This window comes from Hoplias malabaricus, chromosome Y (assembly GCF_029633855.1).
Source record: "Hoplias malabaricus isolate fHopMal1 chromosome Y, fHopMal1.hap1, whole genome shotgun sequence".
In the NCBI taxonomy this organism is placed as follows: Eukaryota; Metazoa; Chordata; class Actinopteri; order Characiformes; family Erythrinidae; genus Hoplias; species Hoplias malabaricus.
The window spans coordinates 37,305,742-37,326,667 of NC_089820.1; the positions used below are offsets into that span (position 1 = coordinate 37,305,742).

At 39.6% G+C, this 20,926-nt stretch overlaps 1 protein-coding gene across 1 annotated transcript in view; it reads right to left on the bottom strand.

Moving 5' to 3' along the window:
• Positions 1-20,926, bottom strand: part of LOC136679069 (otogelin-like) — a 509,929-nt gene that overhangs the window by 409,570 nt on the left and 79,433 nt on the right. The window contains exons 14-19 of the mRNA XM_066657350.1: positions 20,163-20,209; positions 18,425-18,570; positions 16,892-17,024; positions 16,595-16,772; positions 9,575-9,699; positions 9,096-9,308 (exon numbers count right to left, since the gene is read on the bottom strand). Of these exons, the coding sequence (XP_066513447.1) occupies positions 9,096-9,308; positions 9,575-9,699; positions 16,595-16,772; positions 16,892-17,024; positions 18,425-18,570; positions 20,163-20,209 (842 nt within the window). The remainder of the gene's footprint in view (positions 1-9,095; positions 9,309-9,574; positions 9,700-16,594; positions 16,773-16,891; positions 17,025-18,424; positions 18,571-20,162; positions 20,210-20,926) is intronic.

Consider the following 20,926-nt stretch of genomic DNA (forward strand, 5'->3'; position numbering starts at 1 on the left):
CTTACAGAGCTGAGGGGCTGTAGAAGCATGCGCTACGAAAAATGGCCATTTCATACTTGTAATGATGATACAATTTTGTGATTCTCCATTAGAGAGAATCAAAGGGCGGATTGAGAGAAACTGTCTTTCATCATACACCTCTTGTTCTAGCTTATTTCCTTGACCATCACCCGTATCACACCTACCCCTCCTCTCACCCCATTCTTCCTCCTATCCCTCCCCTGATTTCCATTTTCTCTCACCTTTCCCCCCTTCCTTTGTCTTACATGTTCTTCATCACCCTCATTCTACATACCCCTCCTCTCACTCCTCTTCTTCCTCCAATTCCCTTCCCCCACTACTCCAATGTATATAAGGCCCTGCTAAAATATTTGGTGTTAGACTGGATCAGGACCAGACTGGATTGGGAACAGAGAACTGGTGACAAACTGATGACCAAGCTGTGCCCGTGCTTTTCTGCATGCACGTGAAGGAAACCTCTGAACCTCCAGTTTCTAAACTTCAGATCATCCTGAGATAGACTGAGATCATCCAGCTGTACTCATACATGGTCCTGTGTATGTGTAAATAAACTCCACTCAACGCCGAACTGTGTATAGAAATAAACTATTACAACCGATAATGAGACAGATGTGGGCCGAGTTTGGCGCTAATGGTGTCCTTCTGGCTCAAACTCAGCCATGGTCCAGTTATCGCAATTTAGTTATGGATTGCTGGACAAGGGCAGAGTCATTTCAGCCGCGCCTCAGCCACATCGGCATCGGGCCGAGGGTTTTTGTTCCGGCTTGCGTGATTCTGCCCGAGTTATGATGCAGATTATTGAGTGTATGTTACTAAGAGGAGCCAGTAACAAATACTGAAGTACTGAAAAAGCTGAAGAAGAAAAAATAATTCATACCATATCGACCGATACCGATTATATAAAAAATGCCAAAAACCGGCCAGCTGAACATCGGTCGATCACTATTACTACCCACTACCCTGTTGAAGCACTTTTATGTACTCTTGGGCAAGACCCAGTGTCTAATCATGTAATCATTCATATATATGCATGCCGAATTTTGCATCTTTTTTGTAATCCAATGGCATGCCCCCCAGTGTGTCTAGTGAGTGTACAAGCTTTACTCATTAATTAGTCTTGAAATCAAAATAAAAAAAATGTATATGGCTGTTGTTAGGAATGTTTAAATTAAATGGGCTAGTACCATACAGAAATTTCATAAGGTTTTTTGCTTATTAATTAATTAACCAGTATGCATACTTCTGTCAGTGCATCTGACAGTACAAATTAGTTAAGTTTTAGTTAACGGTAGGTTAACAAAATATAATAAGAACGCAAAAAATAATAATAAATATTTATATAGTGCAGGGAGCATGTGAGTTTTGATTTGTGAGAAATCTGATGGCGGTAAAAACCTAGAGTGGTACCTGTAGCTATACTCCTGTATCCTCTCCCAGGTAGTAACAAGAACAACTTCTGTAGAGAGTGTCTGTTGTCATAGATGATGATGTGTACCTTCCATTGGCACTATTAATACAACATCCCTTGAATACCCAAAAGTTTTAATAATATATTTTGCCTACTCTATTTGTCTCTGTAGTGATTTGCGACCATGAGCAGAGTATTTACCATACCAGACACACAACCTGTCAGCATCCCTTTGATGGTACACCTGTATATACTTGTAAGAATGCTGGTGCTTAGGCCAAACTTCTTTAGTATCCCAAGGAAACAGAACTGCTGCCAAACTTTCTTGATCATGGTATCCATGTGTACAATCCAAGTAAAATTCTTGTTAATATACACAAAAAGAAGCCTAAAAACAGCTGATCATTCACCTGCATCACCAATATACAGTGTAGAAAATAAGTATTTTATACACTGCTGACTTAAGTTTTGAAGTTTTTTTCCACCTAAAAATATTAAAGTGTGTCATTTTTATTATAGACACACTAACTGTGAGAGACATAATCTAAAACAAAATCCAGAAAATCACAATTAAATAATTAATATGCATATTATTGCATATAATAATTATTTGATACAATAGAAAAACAGAACCTAATATTTGGTACAGAAACCCTTGCTTGCAATTACAGACGTCAGACATTTCCTGTAGTTCTTGACCAAGTTTGCACACACTGCAGCAGGGATTTTGGCCCACCCCTTCATATAGATCTTCTCCCAATCTTTCAGGGTTTGGGGCTTTTGCTGGGCAACATTGAGTGTCAGCTCCCTCCAAAGATTTTCTATTGGGTTCAGGTCTGAAGACTGGCTAGGCCACCCCAGGACTTTGAAATGCTTCTTATGGAGCCACTCCTTAGTTACCCTGGCTGTGTGTTTCTGGTCATTGTCATGCTGGAAGACCCAGCCATGACACATCTTCAGTGCTCTTACTGAGTGAAGGAAGTTGTTGGCCAAAATTATGCGATACATGACTCCATCCATCCTCCCTTCAAAACGGTGCAGTCGTCCTCTCCCCTTTGCAGAAAAGCACCACCAAAGAATGATGTTTCCACCTCCATGCTTCACAGCTGGGACAGCGTTCTTAGGGTTGTACTCATCCTTCTTCTTCCTCCAAACACGGCAAGTGAAATGGCCTGGACATTTGCTGGCGTGAGCTGGGGGACCTTGCATACCCTGCAGGATTTTATTCCATCACAGCGGAATGTGTCATCTTGTGTTTCATCCATTTTCTAATAATTGCACCAACAGTGGTTGCCTTCTCACCAATCTGCTTGCCTATTGTCCTGTATCCCATCCCAGCCTTGTGCAGGTCTACAATTTCATCCCTGGTGTCCTTAGACAGCTCTTTGGTCTTGGGCATCATGGGTGTAATTTATTGTGTGTCAGAACAGGTGTCTTTTATACAGGTAACAAGTTCAAACAGGTGCAACTATTACAGGTAATTAGTGCAGAACAGGAGGGCTTCTTAAAGGAAAACTAACAGGTCTGTGAGAGCCACATTTCTTTCTTGGTAGGTGATCAAATATTTATTTCATGCAATAAAATGCAAATTAAATATTTAAAAATCATACAATGTCATTTTCTGGATTTTTCCCGTCTCTCACAGTTGAAATGTATCTACGATAATAATTACAGACCTCTCTATTCTTTGTAAGTGGGAAAACTTGCAAAATTGGCAGTATATCAAATATTTATTTTCCCCACTGTAAATGCCAAGGTGTATACGCCCTTCTGTCTCCAAAAGTACACAATATTCTCTTTAGTTTTACATCTGAACTATGGGCTATTTACTTAACATCGTCTGTGAAGCAAACACAGACAGTCATATCATCAGATAAATTAATGATGAAAACCTACCCGTGTATGACCCTTGCTTACGTTTCTCTGGACTCTGTGTTTTTGATTACGGACTGCTACTATTTACTACGTTGTGTTTCTGACCCTAGCCTGTCCCTCACTATTCTTTGGATTGCCCCTTTTGTTGTAATTGTTTTCTCTTTACGGTGTGCTTTGCACATCCTTAAAGTAAATCTCTTTTTGTTAAACACCCGCGAGCGTCTCTGTTGTTTACCAGGCCTGACAGAATACTTCGCCTTTAAAATGCAGACGGCGGGTTCTGGTGATTTAACAACTGCGATCGGTAACCAAGGTCAGTTGTTAGGAGAACATCACTCGATATTGCAGCAATTGTCTGAGTCGGTCACTCTATTGAGACAACAGCAGAGCCAGCAACAAGAGCAGATGGCGGTGATTTCTGAACATTTAAAGAATCTTGTTCCCCAGTGACATTTTGCTCCTCTGCTCGAGCCTACGCCAACCTCGAGTGAAGTTTCACCTGTTTCTGTTCCATCATCTCCGTATAGCGTGAGTAAACCGGAGAAGTATGATGGTTGTATGGACAAATGTCGGGGATTTTTGTTGCAGTGCTCATTATATTTCAATAGCTCCCTTCCATGCTCTGATTTCGCTCAGATATCATTTCTAGTATCGCGCTTAACTGGTAAAGCTCTCAATTGGGCTACGGCCGTTTGGCCTAACATACAGAGCATTTCCTACGATCGTTTTGAAAAGGACTTTAAGACTGTTTTTGATCGTCCTAATGAGGGGAGATCTAATGGCGAAATAATCGCAAAGATTCGTCAAGGCAGCAGATCGGTGGCTGACTATATTTTAGAATTCCGTATCCTCGCTGCTGGTAGCGGCTGGAATGAACCAGCATTAATCATTGTTTTTCGTAACGGACTTAACGGGGATATCCAGTCGGAATTAGCCTGTCGGGATGAGAATCTCTCACTGGAAGGATTATTTGACCTGGCTATTCGTCTGGACCATCTTTTAAGTGCTCGTAAAAGTCGCAATAGTGGAAAGACATCCCAGGTTACCCACATTTCTAACTCACGGCAACAGCACCACAAAGCAACTACTACACTTGGTTCTTACAATCATCAAGCATCCGAGTATCCTACTCCCATGCAATGTGATTCGTCACGGCTTACACCAGAAGAGAGGCTTCACCGTCAAGACAACGGTTTATGCATGTACTGTGGCGCAGCTGATCACGTACTTCGTCAGTGTTCAGCTCGGCCACGCAAATATCAAGCACCTCTTCCTGGAAAGCACGCGACAACTCCACAGAAAAGATTGGTGAGTACCATCACAAAGGGACTCATTTCGAGGTCATTCACTATTCCTGTGGACATTCACTGCTCTCAGGCTTGTTCTTCTATATTTCCAGCGTTGATTGATTCGGGAGCAGAGGGAAACTTCACTGCGGCTGTGGTAAAAGACTTGAAGATTCCTGTTATTTCCATGGAGCAATCTCTACAAATATCAACTATTGATGGAGACCCTCTAGGAACTGGTTTGGTGTCCCAAATGACTGCTCCTGTACTGTTAGAGACCAGTGCTTTGCATAAAGAAAAGATCAGTTTCTTTGTGATAGACTCATCAGACTACCCTATAATTTTGGGCTTACCTTGGTTAGTGAAACACAATCCTGTTATCTCTTGGTCCGAAAGGGAGATTTTGTCTTGGTCTCTGCACTGTTTTAAGCATTGTCTGTCTAAACCCCAGATCAATATTCATTCCACTTCTATTGAGAGCCCTGAGACTAGTATCCGGTGTGATATTCCTCATGCATATAGAGACATTAGTGAAGTCTTCAGCAAACTCAAGGCCATATCACTTCCCCCGCATCGTTCATACGATTGTGCTATAGATCTCATTGAGGGAGCTGATCTTCCTAAAGCTCGGATTTATCCACTTACACAAAAGGAAAATCAAGCTATGGAGGAGTACATAAAGGAAGCCTTACAACAGGGTTTTATTCGTCCCTCTACTTCACCAGTATCGGCGGGATTTTTCTTTGTCGAGAAAAAAGATGGGGGTTTGAGACCTTGCATTGATTATAGAGGCTTAAACCAAATAACTAAGAGATTTACATACCCTTTACCCTTAGTGCCTGAAGCCTTGGAACAAATTAGAGGAGCAAGTGTCTTTACTAAACTAGACCTCCGTAGCGCTTATAATCTAATAAGAATTAAGGAGGGAGATGAATGGAAGACAGCTTTTTCAACTAGCAATGGACATTATGAGTACCTAGTAATGCCTTTTGGTCTGGCAATCGCGCCTTCGGTCTTTCAATCGTTTATTAATGATGTTCTGAGAGAGATGCTGGGAAAGTTTGTTATCGCATATTTAGAGGATATATTAAGTTACTCACCTGACATTAAAACACATGTTCAACAGGTTTGTCAAGTCCTCAATAGATTACTAGACCACCAGTTATACGTAAAAAGAGAAAAATGTGAGGTCCATGTACCCAGAATCTCGTTCCTAGGATATATAATAAGTAATCAAGGGGTAGTCATGGATGACAATAAGGTGGACGCTGTTATTAACTGGCCAGTTCCCACTACGATAAAGGGTCTACAAAGTTTTTTGGGGTTCGCTAACTTTTACCGCCGTTTTATTAGAGATTATAGCACAATTGCGGCTCCTTTGACCTCATTACTTAAAGGGTCCCCTAGAAAGCTCCAATGGAACAGTTCTGCTGTCACTGCCTTCCAAAAACATAAAGAGGCTTTTACTACAGCACCCATCCTTCATCATCCCAATCCGAAGATGCCTTTCGTGGTGGAAGTAGATGCTTCCGATGTCGGGATTGGAGCAGTTCTCTCCCAACGTTCAGAAAGTGATAAGAAACTACATCCCGTAGCATTTTATTCCCATAAATTAACGTCTACGGAGAGAAACTACGGTATAGGGGACAGGGAATTATTAGCCATTAAATTGGCTCTCGAGGAATGGCGTCATTGGTTGGAGGGGTCACTACATCCCTTCCTAGTTTTAACGGATCATAAGAACTTAGAATATTTACGTAATGCAAAGAGACTCAATCCTTGTCAGGCTCGTTGGTCTCTTTTTTTTTCACGTTATCAATTTACCATTACTTACCGCCCGGGTTCGCGTAATACCAAAGCTGATACTCTGTCTTGACAATTTGTCACGGAAGAGGACTTGGAGAAACAGACGGAAGAAATACTGTCACCCGGGGTGGTAGTAGCTACAGTTAGATGGGAGATTGATGAGAGAATTGATAAGGCATTAGAAACCACAAATATTCCTTCTCAGTGCCCTGTCGACAAGAAATACGTCCCTATGGAATTCCGAGACTATTTAATCACGTGGGCTCATTCTTCAATTTCCTCTGGTCATCCAGGAGAGAAACGTACTCAGGAACTCGTAAAGGCTAGGTATTGGTGGGAGAACATGTCAGTTGATATTCACCGTGTTGTTGCCTCCTGCTCAGTTTGCGCACAATGCAAGACACCAAAGACTTTACCTGCCGGAAAGTTGCATCCATTACCTGTTCCTAACCGTCCATGGTCTCATATCGCAATTGACTTTATCACTGATTTACCTCTTTCACAACATTTCACCACTATATTAACAGTGGTAGATAGATTCTCTAGAGCGGTGAGGTTCATTCCATTTTCTCAGATTCCTACGGCCTTCGAAACTGCAGACGTTTTGTTCAATTATGTGTTCAGAATGTTTGGAATTCCGGAAGACATTGTGTCAGACCGTGGTCCACAGTTTACTTCCCAGGTTTGGTCCGCATTTTTTGAACATTTGGGAGTAAATGTAAGCTTAACTTCTGGTTACCACCCTCAGTCCAATGGACAATGTGAAAGAGTTAACCAGGAATTGGGTAAATTTCTTAGAATATATTGCCACAAGAACAAAACAGATTGGGTTTGTTTCCTCCCTTGGGCCGAAATGGCACAAAATTCCCTTGTAAACTCCACAACAGGTATTACACCATTTGAATGTGTGTTGGGTTATCAACCTCCGATCATGCCTTGGACAGCGGTGACTACTGAAGTTCCAGCTGTGGACAGCTGGATGAAAAGGAGTGAACAGGTATGGGAACTTACTCATCAGCATATTGAAAGAGTTATAGGAAGACTTTGCTGATCGTCACAGAAAAGAGACTCCAATTTATCAGCCGGGAGATCGGGTCTGGCTTTCTACAAGGGACTTCAGATCTGAAGGCGGTTGTAAAAAATTGACTTCTAAATATATTGGTCCGTTTAAGATTATTGAAAGAATCAATGATGTTACATATAAGTTGGACTTACCTAAACAATATAAGGTTTCTAGATCTTTTTATGTGTCCCTTTTAAAGCCTGTGGTTCCAGGTCCGTTGGACGAAGAGATACCAGGTGAGACACCTCCGCCTCCGGTGTTCATGGATGGAGATCCAGTGTACCAGGTTCGTGGTTTGCTGGATTCCAGGAGGAGGAGTGGTCAACTGGAATACCTGGTAGACTGGGAGGGTTATGGTCCAGAGGAGAGGAGTTGGGTTCCTGCCAAGGATGTTCTGGATCCTGCTTTAGTTTTAGAATTTCACCATCTCCACCGTGACAAACCAGCCCCTCGTCTTAGAGGACGCCCCAGGTCTCAACCACTTGGCTCGGGCAGGGTGCCTACTGCTCGACGTTCTGGGAATCGTCATGGGAGGACTTCTTCAGGTCAACACTAACTTGACTCAGGTGGTTCAGGAGGCTTACCTCGTTGTTCCGGTGCGAGTCGTCCTGTTCGACCTCGTCCTTCAACTGCGCCGGACTCCTTGGGGGGGGGGGGGGGGTACTGTCACGCCTGTAGTGGCGGACGTCTCGCTTCCTCCCTCAGTTCAGGACACTTCAATACTTGAGTCTGGGAAAGACTCAGAGAACTTCAACTCCCATGATTCAGCTGATGGTCACCTGATATCACCAACCAATAGAACTCCTCTCACACGTTCCAAGTCACCTGAGTTCTAATTTACAGCTGTTTCGGTTTTAGCTTAATCACTCAATCACCATATAAACCCGGACTCTTACCTTCACTCTTTGCGAAGTATTGCTAACCCATGTTACTTACCGAGCGAACCTTATCTCTGAAAACCTACCCGTGTATGACCCTTGCTTACGTTTCTCTGGACTCTGTGTTTTTGATTACGGACTGCTACTATTTACTACGTTGTGTTTCTGACCCTAGCCTGTCCCTCACTATTCTTTGGATTGCCCCTTTTGTTGTAATTGTTTTCTCTTTACGGTGTGGTTTGCACATCCTTTAAGTGAATCTCTTTTTGTTAAACATCCGCGAGCGTCTCTGTTGTTTACCAAGCCTGACACAAACCTAATTTACAGCAAGAAATTAAAGGGAGTCTTTGAAACTTCTAAAACACAATTTAGCGTAGACTAGTAAAAACAAAGCAAAATGTATACCAAAATCTTACATACATAAATTAATATATCATGTAAAATTAATACAAATCTAAGTAAAATCATTTTTGAAGATTAAATTAGGAAATTTATATCAAAATGATATATTCCCTGTACAGCATGAATACATATTTTCACTAAGAGACTGAACAAAACATGTAATTTATCCAAGAGTATCTCAATTTTTATGCACAACAGGGCATGAGCACTGCACTTTTAGGTTTGTACATCAGTCCTGCACAGAACCTGTATGATTTAGACAGAATGTATAATATATTAGTTTGATTCCTGGTAAAACAACCTATTACATAACATGCCTATGTGTTTATGTGTATTTGATTCATGGTGAGACTCACAGCACTCCGGAATGTATGAGCGGAACTCAATGATGATGCCATGTTTCCTACAGGTTCGAGCATAGTGGGCAAGGGCTGAACAGAGACATGATGTTCCACACCTGCACACATCAGCACGGCACTGCAGCTGGTAGCTCACTGGACTTACATGTTCATGGCACACAGCAAATGCCTCCTGCATCAACACCTTACACTTCTCCACTGCATAAGAAGCTAAAATCAAACAAATAAAAACAGAATTTATTTGGTATGTTCAAATAAAGAACAATTTTGGCCATATCTGTTGAGGAATAATTTAAGTATTGGCAGAGCACTCAAGCGTTTCTTGCTTTTAACTCTATTTAAAAACTTGAAATATCACATCCTGAGACATATTCTCATAGCATCACAATTACTATACATTTTTATCCCAGATAATTTAAAGTATCTGGTAGCCCATTTAAATATATCCCAATTTTTGTGAATTTTTTAGACATTACCTGCTTGCTGATGAGTATCACAGGGATCGAGCTGTGGTGAGCTAGGTGGTGGTACACAGGCTGACGAGACACGCCAAGCATTCCCAAACAATTGTGGAGTACTCTCAATCATGCCTGAAGGTGAGCTACAGTCCCAGCAAAAGAAAATAAATAAGCAGGGGAGACCTTAAGGAACAGCATCAACAAGTGAGTATGAAGTCAGTCCTACTAGGTGTGTAATTAAGTCATGAGTCCCCCATTTGAACACACTTACATATCTATTGCTTACAGGGTCCTATTAAATATATTTTAATTATTGAAATGCATACAGAACTGGAACTTATTTTTTAACAAAACAAAATATTATAGTGAAATTTTTACAAGTGACATCTTGCATCTCATTCATTTGCCTGGTTTCCCTTGCAATAGCCCTGCCCCACCCAGGTTGCATAACCCTAACTTTGACAACCACAATATTAAGATATTGTTTGTCAGTTGCTGGAATGTTGCTTTGGTTGTTTTCCAGACTCATAGCTGTGCTATAAATCTGTAAACAGTAAACATACAGAGCAAAAATAGTAAAACTTGATTTGTTCTATAAAAAGTGAGTTTACTGTGAAGCAGACTGTGTACTCCTGTACATCTAGTTCTCTGTGTAAATAACAAAACACGTAAACAGACTTAATTAAATAAAAAATTCTATCCTTCAATCGTCAGTAGGGCTAGACGATATGGACCAAAAAAAAAATCATATCTTGATATATTTTAGTTGAATGGTGATATACTATATATGTTGTGAAATATAATGTGAAAAAATGTTTTATGGACATTTTATAAACAGGACATTCAGTTTTGTGTGTTAGCTCAACCTCATCTCTCAATATTCAAATGAAAATCAAATGTCCATGTATGTTTAAGACAAACTATTTCATTAACTATTGCCCATAACTGTACATTGAAAAAAAAATCAGTTGTAAAGGAAGGCAAAAAAATGTCAGAAAAACATTATTCATCAGAATAAAGACTGAAGTACATGTCAAATAAGGAACAGTGTGAAGGTTTTGACTATGTGCTCCCAGTGTGGACTTTTGGGAAATAGCTCATCTGCAGACATGCATTTTAATCTCCCAGTGTTCAATAAAGCAGATAGTCACACTCAAATATAGCTCACAGGTGTGTAGTGGAGTATGGACCGAATATGAATAACGGATGAAAAATTAAAATGAAAAATGAAGAAATGAAAAGTTTTGAATTAAAACTTTTCCAGTCTGAAGGGGACCTTTCGTCTGAATCCAACATTCCACAAACCGCAGGGGGCAAAGACCCCGCAACACGCACACACCTAACATCAAAGACTGGAGAAGAACACTTTCAAGTGACACATGGCCCCAACACCCCCTTTTCTCTTTTAACTAACAGGAACAAAGAAGAGAGCTTTTACGGCCCGTTTTTATGACAATGGCACCTAAATGTCTCTCCTTATCTCGAGCCCACTAAACAGAGCCAGCAAATGTTTAAACCAAAAGTGACCTCGGTTGAACCCCCGTGAATCACCCATCAACAACGTGGACCAACAGCGACCCCAAATGGACACTGGCGAAACCACGCCTCGCTCGGGGTCGTCTAAACAATAACGAAAAATAATCAAACTCTGATTATGTGTGTATAAACAAATGTATTAATGTCACTTTCTGTACCCTCAGATGAATGCCTACCTCCTAATGAAATGTTGTATATTGCTGATTGTTTCTATCATGAAAAGAAGTTCTACCTCTGAATAAGAGAATACGGATTAATATTTTTTTTCCAGCGTATCATCATGAATTGGACGTAAAACAACGTACTAAAGATGAAACCTTATGTAACTGTTTGATATTAATAACCCAGTATACTCATTGTTGTATGTTACTAATATGAATAGGAAATTTAGATACGGGAAATGTCTATCTTATTACTTATTGTTTAAATCTCTGATCCAGCCTTCCCCCTTTTCTGTCTCATGAAGTCAGTCACGTGAGCCTGAATTTGTGCCCAATCAGGAAAAGGACACCTCCCGTTAGGGCGTGACCGCGCTAGCTTTGAAAACACAGAGCAGCTCAACGGAGATCAGTGAAGAGTGGAGTGCAGTTCAAAAGAGTTCAGTTACGAGAGCTCGACAGAAGTAACGGACCACGAAAGAAAGCGAAAAAGAGAGGACGCCGACGACAACAACAACGAGAAGATCCGAGAAACTTTGAAACAACAAAGAAACGCTTTCTTCTCCACGCCGACAACGAAACAAAGTAAAATCTCAGACTTCAGAAAAAGCTCACAAGAGACGTCTTGAATTAGCTGATCGTATGAAGTTTTAATAATGCGTCGAGCGTTTTGAATATCTCTTTTCTTTTAATCTTGTTTATGTTTTATTACCCATCGAAGTGTGATCTCACGAGTGATCAAAGTAGGTGAAACTTATTTGTGGCCAGAATAAGATATCAACCTTTTGATTAGTCGATAGCAGATATATTAACGTTATAAGCTGATTCCTGAAGACATTACTCCTGGAAAACTGAACAACGAGACGAGCTAATACTCGGAGAAAGCCGCTCCATTCCGGTGGAAACCAGCCACGCCTGTGAAACTCTAAAAGAGGGGAAACCTCGATCGACGCAGCTCTGCCTGAAAGCCGAGAGCTTACAACTCAACAGGAAAGAAATCTCCTCCACAAGCGGGCCTGTCTCTCACGTGGGAACGACGAGAACAACCCCAGAACTCGAAGATTAAACAGCAGGACACGACGGCTCGGTGAAACGGCGAACGAGTAAGCTAGCGTATTTCACACTTTTCCAGGAGCTGATGTCTAAGTAAATCCCTTTATAATTTACCATTTATTAAACCTTAGTTAGCCACAATTTAATCACAAGCCAGCAGTGCCTAGCCCACCTTAAGGTCAAAATCGGGTTTCCCTGCGGTGATACCGTGAGATTATAAGGCTAAGCTATGTTAATTAAATATCTTCTCTTTATTAATAAAACTCTCATTATTTGAAATCACAGTGTTTGCAATTTGTTCATTATTTTCCTGAAAATCCTGACGTACTCATTTAGCATGATTATTATTCATTCTCAAACTAATTATTAATGTTTTAATTGCCTAAGCCAATTATAAATTTTAATTAATATCATTAAGTCAAATATCAGAGATTGGAGGAGTTTGAATAAGGTCAACGCTATAAAACAAATTATAAATTAATATATATATGTTACTCTACAGGTGTTACTTGACCATATATCTGTCATCAAGGCAAAATGTTTTACTCTCACGAGCCGGTTGGAAAGGGTCGGACTTGAATGTACGTTAGGTAGCGCTTCTCGTGCAAAGAAAGTGTGACTGGACAACTGGTATCATGGGAGCCCTTGATATTTTTGGAGCCCTTTTTCTCTACAGCTTTAGTAATACCAGGCCACTTTGTACTTTTCTTTTCGTAAGCTAATGAATCTTGCAATGCTGTCTGAACTAGTTTAGAGGAACTGTACTAGGACGTGAATACTTCAGAAGTCTTCTGTACTTCATGCAGAAGTTTGTGCTGCTGTTGTAAGTGGTGAAATAGTCTTGGGGTATCCCCGCATTTTGATACTACATCCTTTCCGCATTCCCTGCAGATAGTCAGTTTCTGCTACTCACCTGACCGGTAAAATCCGAACCATTTACATATAACAGAACCGCTTTTCTTCTTTTTCATGCTCTGTGTTAATCGGCTCCATTGTGTGTGTGCGTGTGTGTGAGTGTGTTTGTGTGAGAGAGAGAGAGAGTGTGAAGATGTTGCGTGTATCAATAACTGGCAGAGGTACAGTCACTGCAGAGTAAGTTTATTTTTTTTGTTTTATTTGGTGAGATTACCAAAACAAAGAGACAAAAAAGGAAAAGAAAAAAAAAACATCAAAAGAAAACACAAATTTCTTGAGCTATCTTGGGTGCAGCCTCTCCTCAAGCTGGCCCACTCCAACTCTCCTTTCCTCCTCACACCCCATGCTTAAATACCTTCCCCTCATTAACCCTACCTGGGATATACCATCCATGAAGAATATGGTAAGCCAGGAGCATGCAGTTCCTAAAGAAACAACAATCACTTTTTATCACTTTAAAATAACACCAAGCACCCAAAAACAACACATTATTCATATTATTGAACTGAGAAATTAAAACATGCACAATGTAAATACCACCGTCATGTTAGAGATAAATTACACCCCTCCTTCTAAAACCGACATCTTCCACCCCAGAACCTCCAATAAAGGGCCATTAACCCCCTGGAGTCTGAGGGGTTTTCTGACACTCTGGTGTAGTCTGACATGCCTTGATTGTTTTACAAATTGTACGCATCTGAAATAATTTTTTCTCAAAGTGTTACACATGCATTTTTCAGAACTATCTCTGCAACAAAAATGTTGAATCAGTAAGAGTGTCATACATCTATATTTTGATTAAATTTACTCTAAACTTAGACTTTCCAAAAACCTGTTTTCAGAAGTGCTGATATACTGTGAATAAACACATTCTAAACATTTCTCACCGGGACCTTTGAGGTCAAAACTTTGTGAACACGGGTCTTGGCAACACACTGCTGATTCTACTTTTCATAAATTGTATGTAATTTTATACTTAGGACATAACAAATGTGAGGTGACACTCTGTTTTTCTCAGTCACTGGCTCCTACATTGCATATGTATGAAGATAGGTGCGAAAAACCAAGGTGCGAGGTCCCCACCCCACTGCCTAATGAATGGCCCATTAGCTGTCACTGCCACAGCTGTCAAAAGAGAAGAGACCAGAGGCAGAGTTTATCACAGTTTATTTAAAAAAAAGAGAACTAAACAAGCAATAAAAATAAAAAAATAAATAACTGGCATGAATTAAAATAAATGGAAAATGTGTTCACATGTAAAGATAGTGATAACATACTAAAGATAGTCATACTGTATATCCTTGTGTGTGTATATATGTTTGAGTCAGTTCAACAAAAGATGCCAGTCTCTAAAACAGTTTCTGTCTGGCTGCATGCAAAGGTAGACATCACACTATTCACATTTCCATGGGGTTTTTGCATACCACACAGCTGTTCAACAAGGCCTTGTGGGTCAGGCTGTCCTGTTGCATAAGTTGTTGACTTATGTTGTAGAATGTAGGCATTGGTAGCAGCAATGTCCAAGAAGTGAAGAAACAGTTTTCTGTACCACTTCAAAGTTTTGTGCTGAGTTGTGTAATGCAAAATGCTAAACTTACAGAGCAGATGTGGAAGGACCATGTGTTTACACGTTGGTGGTTGCAGACTTGGTTGACGCCGTTGTCTTTGCTTGGAGGTGGAGTATTTTCCACATTTCTGAAAGAAAAATAATAAGAAATGTGAGCTTCTGAGCAGTTACAAAGAATATCTATACATGCCAACAGTCACTACAACTAATAATTACTTGTATTTCAAATACAGTACTTACATATGACCTATGTATAGCAGTACATAGCATAACAAGGCATACATAGGATGACTATCACATTCACACAGGCCATTTACACATGACATTACCACACTAGGCTAAACATATACAGCCATTTAGCACTCTCAGCATGCACACTCAGATTAGCAACAGGCTACACTTGAATGTCCCGTTTACACAACAGCAGTTTGTTTGTTTTTTTTACATTCATTTATGCTTTCATATACAAAGTAATACTTATTTAATTTATTCTTTATGTTAATTTACCCGGAATTCGCGGAGTTTACACAGTAAGCGCGAAGCGTGGGTTTGTTTCATTTGAAAGGAAATATTTCACTTACCTATCACAAAAATCCTCCTTCGGATCAATCCGCATCTCAAAATAAATCTTTCTTCGTCACTGTCCTCCCCGCTTTCGTCAGATTAGCTGAAATACTCTTCATTTTCCAGAACAAAGCTCTCCTCTGCAGCTTCCGTGAGTGCGACACGACGAAGCTCCACGAAAATAATTCCGCGACATGTGCTCTGTGTTTGTAAGAAGCGAATGGGCGTTTTCATGCAAATTATCAGCCAATGATCCTCCACTAGCAGCTGCCGAATTACCATAGTGTCAACATATGAATGGCAGAACGCGTCTATGGGCGGAACAAAAAAGCTTGTGCCTCAAAAAAGTGCCGGTTGTTGTTTACGCTTCTCTCACAAGAATATAAATATATATATCGTTTCATCCTATATATAGTTGGAAAGTAGACCCTTCAAGGTTTCCGAGGTATGTTGTATTTTTTTAGGATAAAATCTCGCAGGGTTATATACGTGTTTATGTGGAATTTCAATTTTATCTCTTAACCGACCTCAGAGGGTTAAGAGCAGCGCGCGTGTTCCAACCCGGTCCCTAATAATGGATGTGGAAGTGGGAAACGCCGGCATCAGTGTGGGTGCAAGTTTTAACAGCGGTATTTTAAAACATGACCATCGTTTAAATGGAGCGTGTGGTAGTGGGTACCACACTAGCCACACGTCCACCTATCACCATACAGAAAACGGCATTATGAAAACAAATGGCCACAAGCTGAAAGGATACCCGATGTTAATAAAAACACCGATTCATATAACATGGCGAAAACTGAAGCGACCACGAGACCAACGCGCCCCGTGAGGAACAATGTGAGTTTTAGCAGGCACTTACCCAGATATTATTAAACAAAGTGATTTTTATATATGAAATGCGTGTGTGTAAATAGTGTCTCGTCTCTCATAAGCATATGTCCAGGCTCATGGGGCTGTGAGCCAGTGAGAGGGGTTTATTCACCCCTTTCACAGAGAGAGTGAAGCAGATGAGTTGAGCAGAGAACAGAATGGCCCTGTACAAGATTTAGACTTTAAAAACTTAAAATATCGATATAAGAGATATAGCCTCACTCCATATCCCGCTCTGTTCTATCTCAATATATTTTAATATATTGATATATTGCCCAGCCCTAAGTCCATCCACACATGCAACTCAAAGTGGGAGATCAAGCATCAAGTGCCCTCTTGCAACAGGAAATCAAAATGTGATAGGTTACTCACAGAAAATCATCCTGTATATTGCCGTTGAAGGTACCACAGAGACCCACTGTGTCATTTTTCCACAACTCCCCAAGCTGCAGATACAGCCGGAATTCTTTCCAGTTGTACAGCAGCAGTAAACCATGCACTGTCTTCACTTGAATGAACATGGATGAAAGCTCTTGGATCTGAAACACATCTGTATGCATGCATAAAGGCAAGAACACAGCCAGGTGATTCAGTATAGAAACACAGAATTTGTAACACTGATCTACTTAGACAAAGTTTTTAATCACAGTAGGAAAAACAGCACATTACCATCAGAATATGGTAGAGAGGCACGGAACTGGCTGGCTATGTATACCTCTCCACTGTTGCTGAGTGTGACTTCAGTGCGAGGATCCTCATTCAGTAATATGTTCACTGACTGTATACAAGCTCCATCTAGATTCTAAAAAGGTGCACACATAGACAAACACAGATGTACAGGGCATTTGCACACTTTCATAAACAGTGCGGTACATGTTCTTTGTTCACCAGAGGTAAAAACAGTGTGAATGTATCATCAAAGATACAAACAGTACTTTTAAAAATACCCCAAATTACATGAGCAGTGTCACCTCAATTCAGCACCTTTTATTCTGAGAGTAAAGCAAGTTAAAAGTGAAACAAATTGACTAAAATATTGCATAAATGTTTCAACTTGAGAAAATTCTGTAGAAAATCGTTTAGGCATGTACAGTCTGTGAGGAAATCTGCGTGCATGAGTGTACTGTTCACATGGAGATAACCCTGCCTGAGTATGAATTGTTTCATTCATGAGCACTACAGACACTACTGGTGCAGTCTGCCCACACATCTCAAACCAAGCACTTTACTGAAATGCTTCTCAATGTCTCTCTATAAAGTCTTTGGTTCTGTCATTTTGAAACACAGATAAGCTGAAATGCTTGTTCAAATTCTAAACAGGTGACACAGGATACCATGTCGAGGTCTCCATGCTGAGTTTTACCATCATCAACCAGTTATGAAAAGAAGGCTTTGAAAAAGAGAAGGTTTTTATTGTTTCAGCCTATTCATGTATAGTCCTAGACTTTCATAAATCTCCCCTGAAACACTGCACTGGAGAACACAAAGTAATTAATTAAGAACAGATTTCAGAATCTAACTGCAAATTGCTCTCATTTAACTTAATTTGAACAGGCAATTATTGTTACCACACTGGGAGGTGGTGGTGAAGATTTATTAAAGCTGTGCATTGCTTAAGCATTTTTTTGTTGTTATGTTATACATGTCCTTAAATAAAACACAAAGGCAGAGTGTTTGTTTAAAGAATTTTACAGGTATACCATGGGGAGGAACAGAAATTTGTGGAAAAACACTGTGGTTGGAGAAAAAAGACCAACAATGACCCAAAAATGGCCTACTGAAACAAATTATATTTCCATTCCTGGAAGCAACCAAAGAAATGTAATTTTTCATTTTCTTTTTTTTTTTTTTGATAGAAACTTTAACTTTTAGTTTATTTGCTGGCTTTCTCTTGTTTTCCATTCTGTTTTTTCTCCAGTTTTCTATCTGTTCTCTTTTCACAAACTATGAACTACATGTGTGCTCATTCAGTGCTGATTAACTTAGCAAGGATTTTGGGAATTCTCTGAGAACATACTCTCCTTGTGTCCTGCCTAAACCCTTTTTACTTACAACTATTAGAGATTCATTATACTGAAATATATTAAATAGTAATATTCAGTTGAATATAGGGTTAATGTTTAAATATATGCATACTGAATACATGTGTGATGTGGTGTGATGATACTTTGATAAATAATATAAAAATGTTAAGAGACTTACATGGCCACACGGAGCATTCTGGATCATCACAAGGAACCCGCCAGAGTTTTGGCTCTTGGCTAAAACATACTGACATGTGGCTGGGAATGTGTAAACGCGACCATCAAATGACTGGAAGTACATATCTCCCGTAACTGAGCACTCCCCTACATTATCCAAAACAAAGAAAATTCTTATCAGTCATGTTGTACACTTTTTTCTAGTTTCTACTTTTACAAGCATGAATTGTCTACTGCAACAGAAAAAAAAAATGTGGTGTAAAGAAGCAGATGTATATATGACAATGCTTATTTTATGAACAAAAATAAAACTGAAAGGAAACAGACAGAAGACATAAGCAGAAAGTGGATAACAAAAAATAATATAACCAACATTCCTGCCTTGTGCCCAGTGATTCCAGGTAGGCTCCGGACCCACCGAGACCCTGAACTGGATAAGCGGTTTCAGACAATGAATGAATATAACCAACAAAGGGAGAGAACAAATTTAAAAAAATTTAGACTAGAAAACAAAATCTAATAAAGTAGAACAGAAGATTGTTAAAACGAATAATAAACAGTCCCATAGATAATTAACCAACAGCTAAACAGAGACAGACTCAACCTGGGCACACAGAAAGAAACCTGGAATAAGGACAGCTAAGCTGAGACCAGACACCAACAGGAATACCTACAAAAAATACAGCCGAGACCAGGGAAGTGGCAGAAAGGTATAATGACCCGATTAAAACAAAGCCAGTGTTTAAGCCAGATAAATAAAACAGTTAAATAGAATAGTTTTCTAGGCTAAAAGTACCATTTTAGAAAATGCTTCCAACACAGAAATAAGCAGCATATGTGTACAGCCTAAATCCCTATATGAGGGTAAAGATAGGGTAATTACAGTGATAAAATTAATATATTTGTATATTTTGTTAATGCAGGTACAGTTATGGAACAGTTCATATAACATAACATTTAACATAATATAACAGTTAAATAATAACAGTAAGTTAAGATTGTATAATTCAGCCAAGTTAAAACAGATCTATTATGATCAACACACAGAGACATTCAACAATGGGTGTCTGAGCATGTACAGAGCTGTAGCACATATCGATGGGTAGGGCAACAAGACAGAATAACTGGACAGTAATCAACACAGAAGAAAAGCTAAATGAATAAAAGTAGTGAGTGACACAGACACAGTATGGGAATTGTTAAAATAAAACAAATGGCAAAATCCAACTTAAGATCATCAAAACGAACAGAGAGTTTAAAAAAGAAAACAGAAATTTAGAAAATCTTGAAATCTAGAAAATTAAGATAAATATACAACAAAGACAATACAAATGATAACTGACAAACATTGACAAAAAGAGATGCCTGGAGCAGTATCATGAAGACAGGGCAGGGCTAGGGCAGACACAAGGAGACAAGCACATGGAAAAAGCAAACAAGTAACAGGCAGAAGACAAGATAGGCAAAGCAGGGAGAAATACAAAAAGAATAAAACAAACCAAAGAACAAAACAAAACAGAACAGGAAGAGAAGGAATGTCAGTCATAAGAAATGTACATTTTTGATATTTCACAATAACATAATACAGAATAAGCCATTTAAATTAATTTGATGTCCAACCCATTATAAACATTTTGAGTGTATATTATATATTTAAATGTAATTTTGTAGAATATTAAATACAGTAATTTATCCCATGTTAATTTATTAGAATTATATAGAAATAGAAAGTGAGTGACCTGGACAACTCTGCTCCATGCAGTTCCACACAGCACCAACACATGTGCTGAAAGAGAGACATGAGAGAATACAGGTATAATGTGTATCTATTCAATATATCATTGCTGTTCAAAGAAAAACATGTATATATATTTTTATCCATTTTTAGTTTACTCTATAATTTGGACTAAGCTGTTCTTAAGATTATGTGGAAATTTCGTGATGAATTGACCAATAAAAACACACAGTTCCATCTTAAGACTGAAGCTTTTAATAATATATATTTCAATGTAAAATAAATGTATGAATGTACAATATTCATTCATTATCCTTAATCGCTTTTCCAATTCAGGGTCGCATTGGGACCTTCTGGAGCCTTCCTGGAATCACAGGGCGCAAAGTGGGAACACACTGTGGAGGGGGTGCCAGTTCTTAACAGGGCGACACACACTCACGCATTCACGCACATCTATGGACACTTTTTTGAGTAGCCAATTCACCTACCAACATGTGTTTTTGGACAATGGGAGGAAACCGAAGCACCCAGAGGTAACACACGCGGACACGGGGAGAACACACTACACTCCTCACAGTCACCCAGAGTGGGACTTGAACCCACAACCTCCAGGTCCTTGGAGGTATGTGACTGTGACACTACCTGCTGCACCATCGTGCTGCCCTGAATGTACAATAATGTAAGATAATTCCATGTTATGTTAGTTGTACCACTACCTGCTTCCTTGCCGTTCAGACGCTTTGCTGATTAGCTCTGCTATCTTCTATT